Source organism: Delphinus delphis, chromosome 20 (genome assembly GCF_949987515.2).
Source record: "Delphinus delphis chromosome 20, mDelDel1.2, whole genome shotgun sequence".
NCBI classification, from domain to species: Eukaryota; Metazoa; Chordata; class Mammalia; order Artiodactyla; family Delphinidae; genus Delphinus; species Delphinus delphis.
In genome coordinates, this window is record NC_082702.1 from 2233016 (window position 1) to 2250657 (window position 17642).

General features: G+C 49.7%; 2 protein-coding genes across 2 annotated transcripts in view; both read left to right on the top strand.

Moving 5' to 3' along the window:
- The window catches only part of ZIM2 (zinc finger imprinted 2), a 120730-nt gene that overhangs the window by 68359 nt on the left and 34729 nt on the right, over positions 1-17642 (top strand). The gene's annotated exons all lie outside the window — the stretch shown is intronic.
- Positions 1030-14752, top strand: LOC132416296 (uncharacterized). Its single transcript, XM_059999625.1, has 7 exons — positions 1030-1216; positions 3966-4055; positions 4698-4789; positions 8134-8239; positions 10597-10686; positions 12663-12754; positions 14458-14752. The coding sequence occupies exons 2-7, from the start codon at positions 3986-3988 to the stop codon at positions 14638-14640; spliced, it is 633 nt and encodes a 210-aa protein (XP_059855608.1). The 5' UTR covers positions 1030-1216; positions 3966-3985; the 3' UTR covers positions 14641-14752.

Sequence of the window (17642 nt, forward strand, 5' to 3'; positions counted from 1 at the left end):
ACAACCCCTCTGCCTGGGGCAGATTAACCAGTCGGTTACTGATAATGTAGATAAATGCTAACATTTCCTGGGCACTTTCTACCTGCCAGATATGGTGCTGAGCACTTTACATAGATGATGTCATTTACCCTTCACCAGAGTCCTAGGAAGCAGGAACTAATATGATCCCCATTTTATAGGAGATAAAAGCGAGGCTCTCATGAGCTATTTCAAAACACTATCGTTTAAAATTTTCTACCAGATTCAAGACTATGTGCCTATTTGTATACTATGCTCTTTCCATTCACAGGATTCAATATTACACTATTTTTTCAATATTATTTTCATAAAATATTTCTTTTTTTTAAAGACATGCCCGTTCAGTTTTCTGCTCAAACTGCCCTTTTGCCAGAGAGCAGCTTGGCTTTATCTACTGCAGGGTCTGGTACAGAAAATTCTCCAGGTCAGGGATGGGCAGACTCTGGTCATCCAGCCCACAGCCTGTTGTGTAAATAAGGGCTCTTGCCACAAGTACACCCATTCCTCACCTAACGTCTGGGCTGCTTTCATGCAAAGTGGAGTAGCTGCTACACAGAGCCGATGGCCCAGAATTCTAAAGTATTTGCCATGACATCCTTGACAAGACAGGTGACTGACCTTGCTTCGTATAGATGCCAAACTGAAATCAATACGGGTGGAGGTGTGAGAATGGTTAGAAAAAGGAGGGAAAATCGTGAACTATTGGGACTGTGATGCACAGTGTAAAAGATATTTTGTGTTTGAGTCCAGGGCACAGGCTGCATACATGTGTTCCTCCGTGTGTGGCGTGTGTTTGTTCATATTCGAAGAACAAGTTTAGAAATACTACGTACTCTTATTTCCTGCACAAGTAATTCTCAACCACTAAAAACCCTGCCCAGGGCGACCTTCTAAATTGCTTTCCCTAACGAACGAAGACGAAGAGGCCCCCGACCCTCCCCTCTATTAACGGAATCGCAGCAAACACGCTGACGCCTGTGCTGGTGTCAGAGACAGTTTTAACCACCTGACTTGTGTTTGCGGGCGGGGGTTGGGGGGTGTGCGTGTCGCTGAGCAGCTCAGCCCTGTTCATTCGCGCGAGTTTGTCCACCGCGTCTCCGGGCATCTCCGGAGCCAGCTCTGCGCGGGCGCCAAGGACAAGCACTGAGCAAGCCTGCCCGCTCCTGCCCAGCGGTCCAGCCAGAAGCCGGGTCCGCAGGTCAGTCCCGCGGCTGCAGCTCTGAAGGGTCTGCGCCATGCGGCGGGGGCGCAGCGCGGGGCGGGGGTCGGCGGGATGGCGCCGCGGGGTCTCCGCGGGGAGGGCGGCGCTCCCAGGCAGGATGCGCGGGTGAATTCTGGGGAGTGGGGTGCCCGAGCTGCTGCCTAGGAGCCCCTGAGACCCGATGGTGCCCGCGGTGGGGCCCCTTGAGGAACCCGCGTCTCCCCTGAGGGCGGTCGGGATGCTCAGGTCCCCGTGAGCCGCGGGGCGACTCCAGGTCCGAGGATTTCTCTGGCCACTAGCTAGAGAGGAGACTGGAGGGGACAGAGGAGGCTGGGGTGTCAGTAGTAGGGGTGGCGGGGACTCCGTCCAGGACAGGTGGAGGAGGAGCCCGGGTCCTGGTGCTGAGGTTTTAGGGGGCAGGACGGGCAGACGGGGGACTCTGTAGTTGGATGGAGGAGGCGGGAGGAACAGGTTTGCTCTGCACACCAGAGAAGCCGGTCGGGTATCGGGGGTCAGGTAACGTACTGGCCAAGTAGAAAATCGGAAAATGGTACTGCAGGGAGTCCAGAGGGTAGTTTGTGGGATGAGGAGCCGGGAGCCCCTCCGGTTGTGTTTGGGGGTTCGCTGAAACGCACAAGAGGTTTGCAGATGAGAAGGGCCTTTGGAAAACAGCTTTTGAGCCGCCAGCGCCTCTGTGCGCCTGCGTGCTGCGGGTGGGGGCAGGGAGCCTGTTTGGGGCACGCATCTTTGAGGGGCAGCCTCGGGGGCATGGGCCCTGGGTGAAACTGGGGATGGGCCCTGGGTGTCAGCCAGAGGGAACTTGTGTTGGAGAGGGTGATGTGTAATTTCAGCTTCTGCGCCTGCAGTTGTGTGTGCCCCGAGTGTGTGTGTGTGTGTGTGTGTGTGTGTGTGTGTGTGTGTGCATGTCCAGGACTGCCTGTGAGGAGGGTGTTCAGTACTGACAAGCACGCGTGCCCTCCTGAGTGGCGGGGGTCTCTGAGTCTCCCTGGAGTGTGTCTGCAGGTATGCTTGTGTCGTCATGCCCTGGTTTCCCCAGTGCTCACCTGAAAATGTGTGTCTCTAACAATTGTGTGTGTGTCTATCTGGCCGGGTGTTCCCGCCCTTTGACGCACCTTGTATTTGCACGATTATGTGTGAGGGTCTGTGATGGGTCTTGTTCTTTAAAGAGGCTTAGAGGGAGAGGTTTGACTCTAAGTTACCAGACAGTGTGTCCTGAGTGTGTGTGTGTGTGTGTGTGTGTGTGTGTGTGTGTGTGTGTGTGTGTTTTTAATCGTATTTAATCCTCAGGCTTAATATTTATAGTCCTCATTTTCATGACAGCGCAAGAGGTTAAATAACCCCTGAATCAGGGATGGCAGGTAAAATACAGGACACCTGCTTAAATTCGAATTTCAGATAAATAACGAATTACCTTTTAGTATAAGTATGTCCTGAATATTTCATGGGACTTACCTACACTTAAACATAATTTAGCAAAATAAATAAAAAATGGTTTTTGTGCAGACATGACCCATGCAGTGCTTGAACATCCTTATGGTAAAAAATGATTTGTGTATCTCAAATTCAAATCTCAGTGTGCTGTGTATTTCTTGTGATCTTGTTGTTGTTAAAATCTGGCGAGCTTGACCCTTGAGATCTCTCGGCTAGTGACCGGCAGGCTGGAACCCCCCAGTGCACCCTCCAGACACACTGGCCCAAGTCCTGCCCAGGGTAAAGCTGGGGTGGAGGCGGGGTCCCAGGACGCCACAGCTGAGTCTGCTGCTAGGCAGTGTTGCAGCAGTGCTGGCCTCTCCCCAGGGGCTGTGGTGAGGCGTCTGTGGACCGGCCCCCTCGTCTTCACAGCAGTCCTGAGAGGCAGTCTTAATACTTAAGACTTAAGCCTCCTGTACCAGAATGGGGCCCCTGAGTCCAGGGAAGCGAGGTCCTGGTCTGAACCATTTGGTCAAGCTGCCTTGTAGCCTTAGGACGGGGGTGAAACATCGCACTAGGAATGATGGCCATGAGGTGCACCTGTTGAGTGTCTGCTGTATGCCAGACACCAGAGGCCCTTTTGATACTCAGTTAACTGACATTCCCCTTCAGGGTCCCAGCTTTCTGTGGCATAATATTTTTTCATTTTTACTTATTTACAAAACAGAGGCAGACTCACAGACTTAGAGAACGAACTAACGGTTACCAGGGGGGAAGGGATAGTTGGTGAGTTTGGAATTGACGTGTACACACTGCTATATTTAAAATGGATAACCAACAAAGACCTACTGTACGGCACAGGGAACTCTGCTCAATGTTGTGTGGCAGCCTGGATGGGAGGGGAGTCTGGGGGAGAATGGATACATGTATATGTAGGGCTGAATCCTTTTGCTGTGCACCTGAAACTATCACATTGTTAATCGGCTATACTCCAATATAAAATAAAAAGTTTTTTTAAAAAGGTAATATTTCTTCATTGTTTAAATGGTCAGAAACCCCACACCCATGATCCCTGCCCTTGCCCTTGCCAGGCGCCATGGCAATCGCTCTCCCCACATCACACACTGGGCCTTGGAAGCCACTCTAGGAGGGAGGCATTGCCAACACTTCCCCTTGGATGTTGGGGACCTGGAGACTTGGGGAGGGGATGGAGCTGCCTGAGTCCATCCGACACCTGAGAGCAGTGCTGGGGTTCACACCCGGGCCATCTGGGTGCCCAGCCCAGGCACTGACTGCTCTGGTCCCCTGTCCATAGGGAGCACCTGTGGTGTCACGATGCTACCTCTCAGCACCATCGAGGGCCAGGAAACGGAGGCGGTGCAGACCAAGCCGCCGGAGAAAGGAGGTGAGACACACATGGGGTGGAAACCTGTGGGCAAGTGGGAGTGGGGAGGGCCCCCCGGGGAGACCTGATGAGGAAGTGTTGACCCTGAAGACTGATCCCAACCCCAAATATCTCTCACTGGCTCTTCCTGGGAAAGGAGTGTCCTGAGGGGCTCCCAGGATGGAACGACCAGACATCACCTCATGTCAGTAGGTCCTGTCACTGCCCTGCTCAGACCCTTCAGTGATCTCTTGAGAGCTGAATGAATCTGGGCTCCTTTCTGTGGCCTGGACACCCCTGTTGTCTTACCCCAGCCCCTTCACTCACTGACATTCCCAGTCTGTTCCCTGTGGGTCTTCAGGATGCAATTTAAGGCATGTCTGCAGGCGCTGCTGTGCAACCTCCAGCAAGTGTTCTAACCTCTCTGTGCCTTGGTTTCCTCATCTCTAAAGTAGGATGATGAGAGTAGCCATTTCAGAGAGTTATTATGAAGAACCAAAAAAGATAATACATGTAAAATACTTAAATACATGCCTGGCACAAAGCAAGTACTCCACATATATTAGCTCTTGTCAGTGGTTTCACGATGAAGATTTTATTATTATTGAGTTTCTCAAGCCTCAGAGGGCAAGATGGCCTCATGCCTCTTTCCTCCTCCCTCAGTCCTGCTTTCTGAGAACCCTGATGATCCACCAAAGAAGCCCATCAGAATGAAGGGAACAATGTTATTCAGAGTCCTGCCGTTCTGTCCTGTGGTAAGTCCGCTTGTTTCCTCCCTTTGGCCAGAGGCCCCTGGGTTCTGAGAAGTCAGGTACATCCACCACCATCTCTGCCCAGCAGAGACCCTTGGGTGGCTGGGTGCCCCTCTGTCCATCTCTCATTCCGGATGTGGCCCCATCTTGTGGGGGATAGTTTTCCTTGAAGATGCTGCCCTCTTTCCTGCCTTCTTTTCTTTGCTAATTCCTGCCTCTGCTCCAATGTCACCTCCTCCATGAAGCCTCCCTTGCTCACTTTTTCTCCATTTCTCTCCAACCCCCTTGCCTTGCTGAAGTTTTTTCAGAGTAATTATTGCTACTTGAGAGCATACCTTGTATCTGTGTGTTCATCATCTGTTTTCCCTACTAGAGTAGTGCTTGGGGGCAGGAACCTCCTCTGTTCCTCAATGACATACCCCTGTGTGTAGAACAGATGTAACCAGTGGTAAGCACTGTATACACTTGAGCTGATTAAATGGAGGAATGAATTAGGGAACGGTCCCTCCTGCGTAGGCAGCTGTGGCTTTGTCCACCTGGACACCATTCCTCCTTCTGCTACTAACACCCTTGATTTTTCTTGGGGGACCACCTGTCTCCATGCCCTTCGGATGGATCTGATCTCATCCTCAGACCAGCTCCAGGTATGCCCCTGAGCAGTCAGAGCCAGCAATGCCAAGGTTCCCTATGATTGGTTCCAGGCTGAGCAGGTGACTCAACCTTAGCCAATGAGGCATCTGCTCTGTCTCTGGAATTCTTAACAGGTGGGAGGGGAGTTTTTGGAGCGGCCCTGATGGGGAACCATGGGGGCCCCGGGGAGAGGTCAGGGGAGGCACAGGGTGAGGATGCTCGCAAGAACACCTCTCCTGTTAGTGCCTGCAGCAGTCCCAGGGAGGACTCTCTAGAAATCTTTTTAGAAAAAAAATGTAAGAGTCACAGATTTTGCAAAGCAGTACAAAGATCATCCAGATTCACCAATTGTTAACACGTTTTCTATTTGCATGTTTTCTCACATATATATCATATACATATACATTATATATAATATACATATGTATTCCTCAGTGTGTATGGCCTTAGAAATAGAATATTTTCTTTGGTAAGTGTGAGACTGTTGTAACATTTGGGCTTTTAACTCTTACATGCACTTTCATCTAATCTAATGTCCATATTCCTGGTTTGTTAGTTTAATACCTAATGTTTTTTTGACGTTCTTTTTCCTCTTACACAAGGTCTCGTCTAGGCTTTTTAGTAATGTATCTTTAGTCTCTTTAAGCTGGAAAATCCCCTCAGCCCTTCTTTGCCTCTTACAACACTGACGATTTTGAAGACCAGAGTCACACCCTGCCCCATATTGATGGCTTTTTATTTTGTTGTTTTTGTTGTTGTTTTGACCCATTCCCCCTAATGAGATTCAAGGTAAGCTATTATCTCTTCAATACCACCTAAGTGATGCCCTGTCCTTCTCAGGACATCACATCTAGATGCACATGAGGTCTTGCATGTGAGAAGGAATTCAGGTATAATTTTCTTGCTCTGCAACACAGTAATCACCAACTAACTGCATGAGACTACTTCAATGTAAATGAATCAATCTTAAAAAAAAATTCAAAACACGGTTTCTCAGCTGCTCAGGGCAGGTTTAAGTGGCCAGATGTGGCCAGTGCCTACCGCACTGGACAGTGCAGATACAGAATATTTCTATGGTCACAGAAGGGTCTGTCTCAGGACTGGGTTAGATCTCTTAGGTTATCAGAATTATCACAGAGCATAGCCCCCAGAAAGTGAGGTTGTGGGCTTGGTGCTGTGAGACACTGAAGAAGCACTTCAGACAGAGCATCTTATCAATGGCTCTTGGAGACTCCTGGTTCCATGCACGGTCCTCTGGGCAGTTTGAGTCTCAGGGTGGCCAGTGCCCTGCCCGCAGGACAACCCCTCTGCCTGGGGCAGATTAACCAGTCGGTTACTGATAATGTTAGATAAATGCTAACATTTCCTGGGCACTTTCCACCTGTCAGATAGGGGGCTGAACACTTTAATGATCTCGTGTAACCTTCACCAGAGTCCAAGAAATAGGAACTAATATGATCCCAATGTATAGGAGAGAAACCCAAGGCTCATGAGAGCTTTTTTAAGGTTGTTATTTCAAATTTTGTACATCATCAAGACTCAATGGCTGTTTTTATATTACACTCTTTTCATTCTCAGGATCCATATCTTCATAAAGTATTTCTTTTTTAAAAGAAAAACAACAGGACTTGAGGTTATGGGGAGGGGGAAGGGTGAGCTGTGACGGGGCGAGAGAGAGTCATGGACATATACACACTAACAAACGTAGTAAGGTAGATAGCTAGAGGGAAGCAGCCGCATGGCACGGGGATATTGGCTCGGTGCTCTGTGACAGCCTGGAGAGGTGGGATAGGGAGGGTGGGAGGGAGGGAGACGCAAGAGGGAAGAGATATGGGAACATATGTATATGTATAACTGATTCACTTTGTTATAAAGCAGAAACTAACACACCATTGTAAAGTAATTATACCCCAATAAAGATGTTAAAAAAAAAAAAAAAAAAGAAAAAGAAAAACAACAAAGTGTATCTGTTCACGTTTCTGCCCAAACTGCCCTTTTGCCAGAGAGCAGCTTGGCTTCATCTACTGCAGGAGCTGGCACAGAAAATTCTCTAGGTCAGGAGTGGGCAGACCCTGGCCATCCAGCCACAGCCTGTAGTGTAAATAAGGGCTCATTAGCACAGCCACGTCCATCCTCAGGTAGGGTCTGGGCTGCTTTCCTGCAAAGTCCAGTAGCTGTGACACAGCCTGTATGGTCCAGATAGGGTAAACTCTTCGCCATGACATCCTTGACAACAAAGGTGACTGGTCTTGCTTTGAATAGATGCCAGACTGAAGTCAATACGGGTGAAAGTGTGAGAATGTTTAGAAAAAGGAGGGAAACTCTTGAACTACTGTGAGTGTGACACAGTATATAAAAGATATTTTGTGTTTGGGTCCAGTGTACACGCTACATACATGTCTTTCTAGGTGTGTGCGGCATATATTTCCTCATATTCAAATAAGAAGTTTAGAAACAGTACTTACCCTTATTACCTGCATAACTGATTCTCATTCTGTTAAAACCTGCCCATGGCGACCTCCTTAACTGGTTCCTCTAACGAATGAGGCCCCCGACCCTCCTCCCTAAAAATAAAATTGCAGCCAACACTCAGACACCTGTGCCGGTGTCAGAGACTGTTTTAACCATCTGACTTCTGTTTGGGGCCCGGGATGGGGGAGTGCTTTGCGTGACGCTGAGCCACTCAGCTCTGTTCATTCCTGCGAGTTTGTCCACAGATTCCCTGGACATCTTCGGAGCCAGCGCTACCCGGGCGCCAAGGACAAGCGCTGAGCAAGCCCGCCCGCTCCTGCCCAGCGGCCCAGGCAGAAGCCGGGTCCGGAGGTCAGTCCCGAGGCCGCAGCTCTAAAGGGTTTGCGCCATCCGGGCGGGGGCGCTGCGCGGGTCGGGGTCGGGGGGAGGGGAGAGGGGGCGGCCGGATGGCGCTGCGGGGTCCCTGCGGGGAGGGCGGGGCCGCCTGGCCAGGATGCGCCGGTGCGTTCGGGGCAATAGGGCTCAGGAGCTGCTGCCTAGGAGCCCCTGAGACCCGATGGTGCCCGCGGTGGGGCCCCTTGAGGAACCCGCGTCTCGCCTGAGGGCGGTCGAGATGCTCAGATCCCTGTGAGCCACGGGGCGGCTCCAGGTCCGAGGATTTCTCTGGCCACTAACTGGAGAGGAGACTGGAGGGGACAGAGGAGGCTGGGGTGTCAGTAGTAGGGGTGGCGGGGACTCCGTCCAGGACAGATGGAGGAGGAGCCCGGGTCCTGGTCCTGAGGTTTTAGGGGGTAGGACGGGCAGACGGGGGACTCTGTAGTTGGATGGAGGAGGCGGGAGGTATGGGGGTTGGTCTGCACACCTGAGAGGCCAGTTAGGTGTCAGGGGTTCGGTTATCTCACTGGCCGAATAAAAATATAGGAACATGACTTTGGGGGGAGCCCATAGAGCAGTTTTAAAGGAGGAGCGGGGAGTCCCTCCGGAAAGGTTTGGGGGTTCACTAAGAACGAATAACAAGGTTTGCCGAGAAGCGCGCTTGGAAAACAGCTTTTGAGCCTCCAGCGCCTCTGTGCGCCTGCGTGCTGCGGGTGGGGGCAGGGAGCCTGTTTGGGGCGCGCATCTTTGAGGGGCAGCCTCGGGAGATGGGCCCTGGGTGTCAGCCAGAGAGAAATTGTGTGGGAGGGTGATGTGTAATTTCAACTGGTGCATCTGCAGTTTTGTGTGTCCCGAGTGTGTGTGTGTGTGTGTGTGTGTGTGCGCGCGCGCGCGTGTGCAGGATTGCCTGTGAATGGGGAGTTCAGTACTGACAAGCAGGTCTGCCTGCTTGAGTAGTGGGGGTCTCAGATTTCCCTGGAGTGTGTCTGCAGATGTCGGTGTGTCGTTATGCCCTGGTTTCCTCAGTGTTCATCTGAAAATGTGCATTTCTGTGTGTGTGTACCTGGCCGGCTGGTCCCACTCTATGATGCACCTTAAATTTGCACGATTATGTGTGACAGTCTGTGATGGCTCTTAAGCATCTTAAAAAGGCTTCAAAGAAGAGGTTTGACGCTAAGTTACCAGATAGTGTGTTCTGAGTGTGTATTTAATCATATTTAATCCTCATGTTTAATCATTTATTTTCCTCATTTTCATGGACGGGAAAGCTGACAGCACAAGAGGTAAAAAACCCCTGAATCGGGGCTTGCCAGGTAAAATACAGGATGCATACTTCAATCTGAATTTAAGACAAATAATGAATTACCTTTTAGTATACGTATGTTCCAAATATTTCATGGGACTTGCCTATACTTAAACATAATTAGAAAACTAAATAAAAAATGACTTTTTATGTAGACATGCCCCAGGCAGTGTTCGGATATGCTATACTAAAAAATGATTTGTGTATCTAAAATTCAAATCTCAGTTTGCTGTGTATTTGTTGTAATGTCTTTTTGTTCTATCTGGCAAACTTAATCCTTGAGATCTCTTGACAAGTGACTGGCAGCCTGGAACACCCCCAGCCCACCCCTTCCAGACACACTGGTCCAAGCCCTGCCCAGGGTAAAGCTGGGGTGGAGGCGGGGTCCCAGGACCCCACAGCTGAGCCTGCTGCTAGGCACCCTTGCTGCAGTGCTGGCCCCTCCCAAAGGGCTGTGGTGAGGTGTCTGTGGACCAGTCCCCTCATCTTCACAGCCGTCCTGAGAGGCAATCACTTAAGCATCCTGTACCAGAAGGGGTCCCAAGGCCAGGGAAGCGAGGTCCTGGTCTGAACCATTTGGTCAAGCTGCAATGTAGCTTTAGGACAGCCCTGAAATACAGCACTGGGAATGCGAACCGTGAGCGCACTTATTTAGCGCCTGCCACATGCCAGACACCACAGGCCCTTTTGATATCCAGTTAACTGTTATTCACCTTCAGGGTCCCAGCTTTTTGTGTCAAGATATTTCTTCTTTTTCTTAAAGGGGCATAAACACCAGACCCATGATCCCTGCCCTTGCCCTTGCCAGGTGTCATGCCATATGCTCTCCCCAGATCATGTACTGGGCCTTGGAAGAACACTAGAGGCAGGCATTGCCAACACTTCCCCTTGGATGTTGGGGACCTGGAGACTTGGGGAGGAGATAGAGCTGTCTGAGTCCATCCGACACCTGAGAGCAGTGCTGGGGTTCACACCCGGGCCATCTGGGTCCCCAGCCCAGGCACTGACTGCTCTGGTCTCCTGTCCATAGGGAGCACCTGTGGTGTCACGATGCTACCTCTCAGCACCATCGAGGGCCAGGAAACTGAGGAGGTGCAGACCAAGCCGCCAGAGAAAGGAGGTGAGACACACATGGGGTGGAAAACTGTGGGCAGGTGGGAGTGGGGAGGGCCCCCCGGGGAGACCTGATGAGGAAGTGTTGACCCTGAAGACTGATCCCAACCCCAAATATCTCCCACTGGCTCTTCCTGGGAAGGGAGGGCCCTGAGGGGCACCCAGGATGGAACCTCCCCGACATCCCCTCATGTCAGTGGGTCTTGTCTCTCCCCTGTTCAGAGCCTGCAGGGGTGTCTCTTGGGTCTCCTGAGAGCTGGAATCAATCTGGGCTCCTTTCTGTGATCTGGTCACCTGCCTGGACTGGCCCTGCATCCAGTTGCCAGGTCTAGGGGCTACGAGGTCATTTGTTTGGGATATGATGGAGGCCTGACGCAAGGATTTAGCTGAGGGGATGGGCAAGAGTGGGGTAGGTTGTGGACCCTGCTGGTGGCTTGGTCTCATGAGTGAGGGATTCTGGGTCTGTTGGGATGCTTCCTTTCTGAAACTTCTTACTTTGCAATAATTTTATATTCACAAGAAGTTGCCATAGTAGTACATAGAAGTTCCATGGACACTTCATCCCATTTCCCCCAGTATCTTTATTTTATATGATGATACTACAACATCAAAACTAGCCCATGGATAGTCACACAATCCATGTGTGTTTTTACTTGTGTTTCATCACATCTATAGCTGTGTGTAACCATCATACAAAACAAGATACAGGCCACTTTTTTAGCTACCTACTCCCTTACCAGAGGTAGCTACTTTCCAGCTTCTTGTCCAATCTTCCAGAATGTTCTATGCTCACTCATACAGACAAGGATGTGTATCTGTTACTATGTATTTATGTCTGATGCACTGTGTGTACTCTATATGCCACTGCCGGTTCCTCTTTTGTCTTCTTTCATTTAATTCTGATCTGACACTTGGTATCTTCCAGTCCCAGTCCCAGTGCTTTCCAAGCACCCAATCACTCATGCTTCACAACTCTGTGAGGTAAGGACAGTGATTGCCCCCCTTTGCAGATGGGAAATCTGAGGGGTGACAGGGATGAATGATTAGCTCATGCTGGGATTTGAAGCGTTTGGCCTCGGGGTCTTTGACCTTAAGCCCTGTGTCCCCTGTCCATCTTGGGGACTCTTCCCCACAAGATGACAAGTTTGTGTTCCAGCTGTCTGGCATTCCATGGTCTGTCTGTCCTGTCCTGTAGTTTATTTAACCTGGTTCCTGCAGGTGGCCATTCGGGTTATTCCCAGTCTTTGAGGAAGACAATAAATGCAAGTAGAGATAAGATTATAGTTGGGTCATATTGCACACAGGGGAATATACCCTGGACAGTATGTTTAAAAGGGGGAATGGCTGCATCAAAGGGGTGTGCATTTGTAATTTGGTGAGTTTGACTGAATGGTCCTCGGTAGAGAGGCGGATTTCCATTCCCAGCAGGAGTGTAGGAGTTTCTAAGAAAATATCTGGATTTGTTGGTAGCTTTGAAATATTAGGAGACTTCACTCTAAATCAAGACATCTGTCTTCTGTGGGGAAACTAGACAATTTTCTGGAGGGGCATCCCCACAGGCAGCTGCATATCAGCTGTCCCTTCCTCCTGGACACGGGCTCCCCAGGGTGCTACCATCTCCAGAGACCCTGTTGTCTCACCTCAGCCCCTTCACTCACTGACATTCCCTCTCTGTTCCCTGTGGGCCTTCGGGATGCAATTGAATGCATGTCTGCAGGCGCTGCTGTGCAACCTCCAGCAAGTGTCCTAACCTCTGTGCCTTGGTTTCCTCATCTCTAAAGTGGGATGATAGTAGCCATCTCAGAGTTATTATGAACAATCAATTAAGCTAGGATGCGTAAAATACTTAACAGAGTGCCTGACACATAGCAAGTACTTAACACATGTTAGTTCTTGTCAATGATTTTATGATGAAGATATTATTATTGAGTTTCTCAAGCCTCAGAGGGCAAAATGGCTCATGAGTCTTTCCTCCTCTCTCAGCCCTGCTTTCTGAGAACCCTGATGAACCACGAAAGAAGTCCACTGGAATGAAGGGAAGACTGTCATTCAGAGTCCTGCCGATCTGTCCCATGGTAAGCCTGCCTGTTTCCTCCCTTCAATCAGAAGCCCCTGGATTCTGAGAGCTCAGGCACATCTGCCAGCCTCTCTGCCCGGCAGAGACCCTTGGGTGGCTGGGTGCCCCTGTGCCCCCAGGGATGTGGCCCCATCCTCTGGGGGATGGTTTTCCTTGAGGATGCTGCCTTCTTTCCTGCCTCCTTATCTTTCCTAATTCCTGCCTCTGCTCCAATGTCACCTCCTCCATGAAGCCTCCCTTGGACACTTCCTCCCCATCTGGATCTAACCCCCTGCCTTGCTGAATTTTTTTCAGAGTAATTATTGCTACCTGAGAGAATACCTTCTATCTGTGTGTTCATCATCTGTCTTCCCTACTAGAGTAGTTCTGCTGGGGGGCGGGCAGGACCCTGCTCTGTTGTTCAATGACATATCCCTGTGCATAGAACAGATGTAACCAGCGGTAGGCACTGTACACAGGTGGGCTGATTAAATGGAGGAATGAATTAGGGAACGGTCCCTGCTGAGGCAGGCTGCTATGAATTTGTCCACCTGGATACCATTCCTCCTTCTTCTGCTAATACCTTTGATTTTTCTTGGGGGACCACCTGTCTCTATGCACCTTGGATGGATCTGATCCCATCCTCAGACCAGCTCCAGGTATGCCCCTGACCAATCAGAGCCGGCAATGCCAAGGTTCCCCATGATTGGTTCCCGGCAGGGCACAGTTGACTCAACCTTGGCCAATAAGGCATGTGCTCAGTCTCTGGGATTCTTAACAGGCAGGAGCGGAGCTTGGAGAGGCCCTGATGGGGAACCAGTGGGGCCACGGGGAGAGGTCAGGGGAGGCACAGGGTCAGGATGCTCGCAAGAACGCCTTTCCTATTAGAGCCTGCATAGTAATGTATCTTTAGTCTCTTTAAGCTGGAAAATCCCCTCAGTCTTTCTTTGCCTCTTATGACACTGATGAGTCTGAAGATCAGAGTCACACCTCATACAATGTTGATTGCTTTTTTGGTTCTGTTTTGTTTCATTTCTTTGCTTGTTTGTTTTTTATGCTGTCCCTCTAACGACATTCAGGATAAGCTATGATCTCTGGAATACCACCTAAGTGATGCCCTGTCCTTATCAGAACATCACATCTAGATGCACCCTAGGTCTGTCTGCCATCGTTGGTGATACGAATTTTGCTCCACTCAGCTGAGATGCTTGTCCCTTTTCTCCACGGAATACTTTTGATTTTTGTTTTCCCCATGCAACTAACTAATGAGATATCAGTGGGGCGACACTGTAGATGAACCAAGTAATCTAGAAAGAGAGAGCATTCTGATTGGTTCATTTCGGGTCCTGTGCTCACCAATGAACAAATCATCAGCTTAGGAGATGAGAACCCTAAATCTCTCAGCCTGGGCCACATGCCCGTGGGCAGTAGAAGTTCCCTACCTTTCCCCAACCACAAGAACAGAAGTATGGGATGAGGCAGCTATTCTCAACCAAAGGCAGTTTATCCCCCAGGGGACACCTTCAGTGTCTGGAAAATTTTTCTTTGTCACAGCTAAAGGGATGGTGCTGCTGGCACCTGGTGGTAGAGGCCAGAGATGATGCTTAACATCTTGCAATGTGCAGGATGCCCCCCCTGACTACAAAGAATGATCTGACCCCAAAATGTCATTACTGTGACACTAATGTTCTCTTCTTTCTTCTCTGTTCTCTTTCCTTCCAGCCAAGCGTTTGCTTCACCTATTACTTGGAACCGGATGACTCTGACTCTGATTCCCAATTTCCTCCTGAACCTTTGAAACCTGACCCAAATTGCACCTTCGTTCCTCTGCCTGTGTTAGAGTTTCGTGAAATCAAGGTGTGTGAATGTCCCCTGTGCTGTCTCAGCTTTGTCACTGCTTCCTAATACCTGAGCTCCCTCTGCTTCCTGCTCTTGACTCAGCACCCTGGAATCATGCATGCTGGGCTACTGTGATGTAAAGTCCCCAAATACAGCTGCTTAAATAAACCGAACTTGATGTCTCTCTCATAGCTGTGGTCTGTGTGTAAAACTCCCCCAGCCGGCGTATTGCATTCCCGTAGAGTTGGGCAGCCAAGTTCCTTTGACCTTGGTACTCTGTGCCATGTGGCTGGAGAGGGCTCACCCCCACATCCCATCCACATTGTGGCTTAGGGGAAGGGGAGGAGGATGAGGGAAGGGGAAGACACACTTTAGTCCTTCAGAGGACAACTCCTACAAGATGCCAAGATCACTTTTCCTCAAACCTCATTGGCCAGAGCATAGTCACATGACCACATCTAACTGCAAGAGATGCTGGGAAGTGCAGTCCTTAGCTGGGCAATCCTGTGTCACCTACTAGCTTCTATTATTACAGCAAAGGAGAATGGATATTGTGTCCACCACTGACCAGGTCTCTTATGTTAATTTAGCCCTGACACCAGGCTGTGATGAATACATGAGTGAATAAATGTACTCTTCAATACTGTCTCTCTCTCCCGTTGACTAGGATCTCCTCCATTTTTACACACATATTTAGAATGATGAACCTTCGAGCACTGACCATGTGGTAGGCACTGGGCTAATGTCTTTACACATTTTGATCCACTTAATTCTCACAACCATATGGCTGGTTCTGTTATTATCCATCTTTCCAAGAGAAGAGAACAAAGAGGCACAGAGAGTTCATGTCACTTGCTTCAGGTCACACAGATCATAAGTAGCCAAGCCGAGATTCACACCCAGGCAGGCTGGCTCCAGAGTCTCTGCCCTTAACCATCATGGTAATAACCTCACACATGTGGACACTGGGACTTTCCCAGATGGTTACACAACTGTGAGTGGAAGAGCATCTTCCAACATTCATACCTTCCAAGATTCATAGCGTCCATTCACTTACCTCTTCAGATATTGCGTAAATACTCGGAATATGCATGTAGCACTTACGTTTAGACACAGTAATGCCACTTAACTGCAACAACAACAAAATCCACAGAAATTGTCGATTGAAGTAAAAATACACAATGTGAGAGCTGTGAGTTTCAGTTTATTTGGGAACTTACTAAGGACTATAGCCCAAGAAGCAGCCTGTCAGAGAGCTCTGAGGAACTGCTCCAAAAGGTAGGTAGGAGGTCAGTTTCTGTGTGATTTTAGAGAAGGGGTCCATGCAGTCAAGTACACACCTCATTACAAGGCTACTGTTGGTTGGGATGAACGGACATATCAGTTAATGTGTTTAGTGCTTTTCTAAGTATCGGAGAATCAAAGAATCTTGGGTCATATTATTTTCTCCTGAACATATCTAATGTCTGAGGTGTAACCAAGCCCAGGACTGGCCACTTGCTGCTCATAAGCTAATAGCTCAAGAGGCAAGTGTCAATAGAAAGGAAAGGTGCTTTAATCAGGAAAGCCGACAATCTGGGGAGATGGTGGACTCATGTCCAGGGACCAACTCCAAAGATTCTGCTCAGCCTTGACACGTTTTAAAGGGAAAAATGGAGGAATCTCAGTGAATCATCGAGGCAGGAGGTTGGGCTCTGCATCATTCTCCATTGCATGCGGAACTGGCTGAGTCTCTCTTCAGATGTTATCTTGCCCGCATGATCTGCCGGCAGGATTGCTTAGGGGCGCTATTGGGGGTAGAGAGCCAGTCATACTTCTTTTTATCTAGGAAAAGAATCGACAGGTTAGACAAGGCATGATGTGCATTCAGGAGAGAATATAAGTCAGGAGTGGGTTTCAATTGCTTAGTGATCTCATTCCTCTGATTAGGTTCTTTTAAGGTTAGAGGGGAACAGAAATGGACAAACAGGAAAGGGCCAAGAAAGCTGCATTCAGAGGGACCTTTCTGCCACTTTCCCCAGAGCACAGAGTGCCTCACCCTGGTCTTCACCCTGAATTCCTTTCAGGGTGAACTGTAGGTGGTATGGAATGGTGGGCAGCATCCTTTAGTTGGCAAACTTCAGGAGCAAAGCCACAAGGCGTCGTGGAGGTGTCTCTGCTGAGGTTTCTGGGCTCCTCCAGATGCCTGGTGGACGCTGGTCCTCAGCTCACCTAGGCTGGCTTCTCTTGGGGCACTGGGGAGACCTGGCCCTGCTCCAAGTATCTTTCATCCTCCAGCAGGCTTGCCTGGTCACGTTCATCCTCATGGCAGGGGTAAAGATGCAAGAGAGAAACAAATACCAGTTTCACAAGTACTTTTCAAGCTTCTGCTTGAATCACATTTTGCCAGCATCCCTTTGGCCAAAGCAATTCCATGGCCAAGTGCAGATTCAGAAGAGGAGGGCACTAAACACTTAGGGGGCTGCAGGTTTGGACATGGGGGAGGGTGGAAAACTGGGGCCATGTTTGCAACCTACCACAAGGCAGGATTGTGATCATATCCCCAACCTGCATCGGCTCCCACCTGTTAGAACACAAGAGGATTCACCAGCCAGGCACCTGGGAGGGAAGCCAGGAATGTGAGAGAGCCTCCACCTGCCAGGTGGCCCTTCTCAAGCGTCAGAAAAGTCTCTGGGACGATATGTTATCAGTGTGAGGGATGAGGAAAGACTTCCTGCGTATGCCAAGTGTTCAGAGTCATCAGAGCATGCTTCCCAGATAGAAACCCTACAGGTGTCCTGAGTGTGGGAAAGCTTTCCCCGAAGACCCAACTCCTAATAATCACGGGAAATTCCACACGGCAGGGAAGCCGTGTGCATGCACCAAAGGTGGGGTCCTTCGGGCAGGTCTCCTCCCTGACGCACCACCAGGAAATTCATGTTGGAAAAGACTGTAAACTCTCCCAGTGTGAAAGCGCCTTTAGCTGGAATGCACGCAAAACCCCCCAGTGCAGGTAAAATGAGGGAACCTATGTGGGTGGAATTTTCCTTCATTTCTCCTCAGAAGTTTTCTGGTAGAGCAGACGTTCT

What these genes read in the sequence shown, in the direction of transcription:
- LOC132416296 (XM_059999625.1), top strand. Translation starts at nt 3,986, where the DNA reads ATGCTACCTCTCAGCACCATCGAGGGCCAGGAAACGGAGGCGGTGCAG. An exon ending in CAAGCCGCCGGAGAAAGGAG is followed by an intron (nt 4,056 to 4,697) that starts GTGAGACACACA and finishes CTCCTCCCTCAG; the next exon opens with TCCTGCTTTCTGAGAACCCT. An exon ending in GGCAGAAGCCGGGTCCGGAG is followed by an intron (nt 8,240 to 10,596) that starts GTCAGTCCCGAG and finishes TCCTGTCCATAG; the next exon opens with GGAGCACCTGTGGTGTCACG.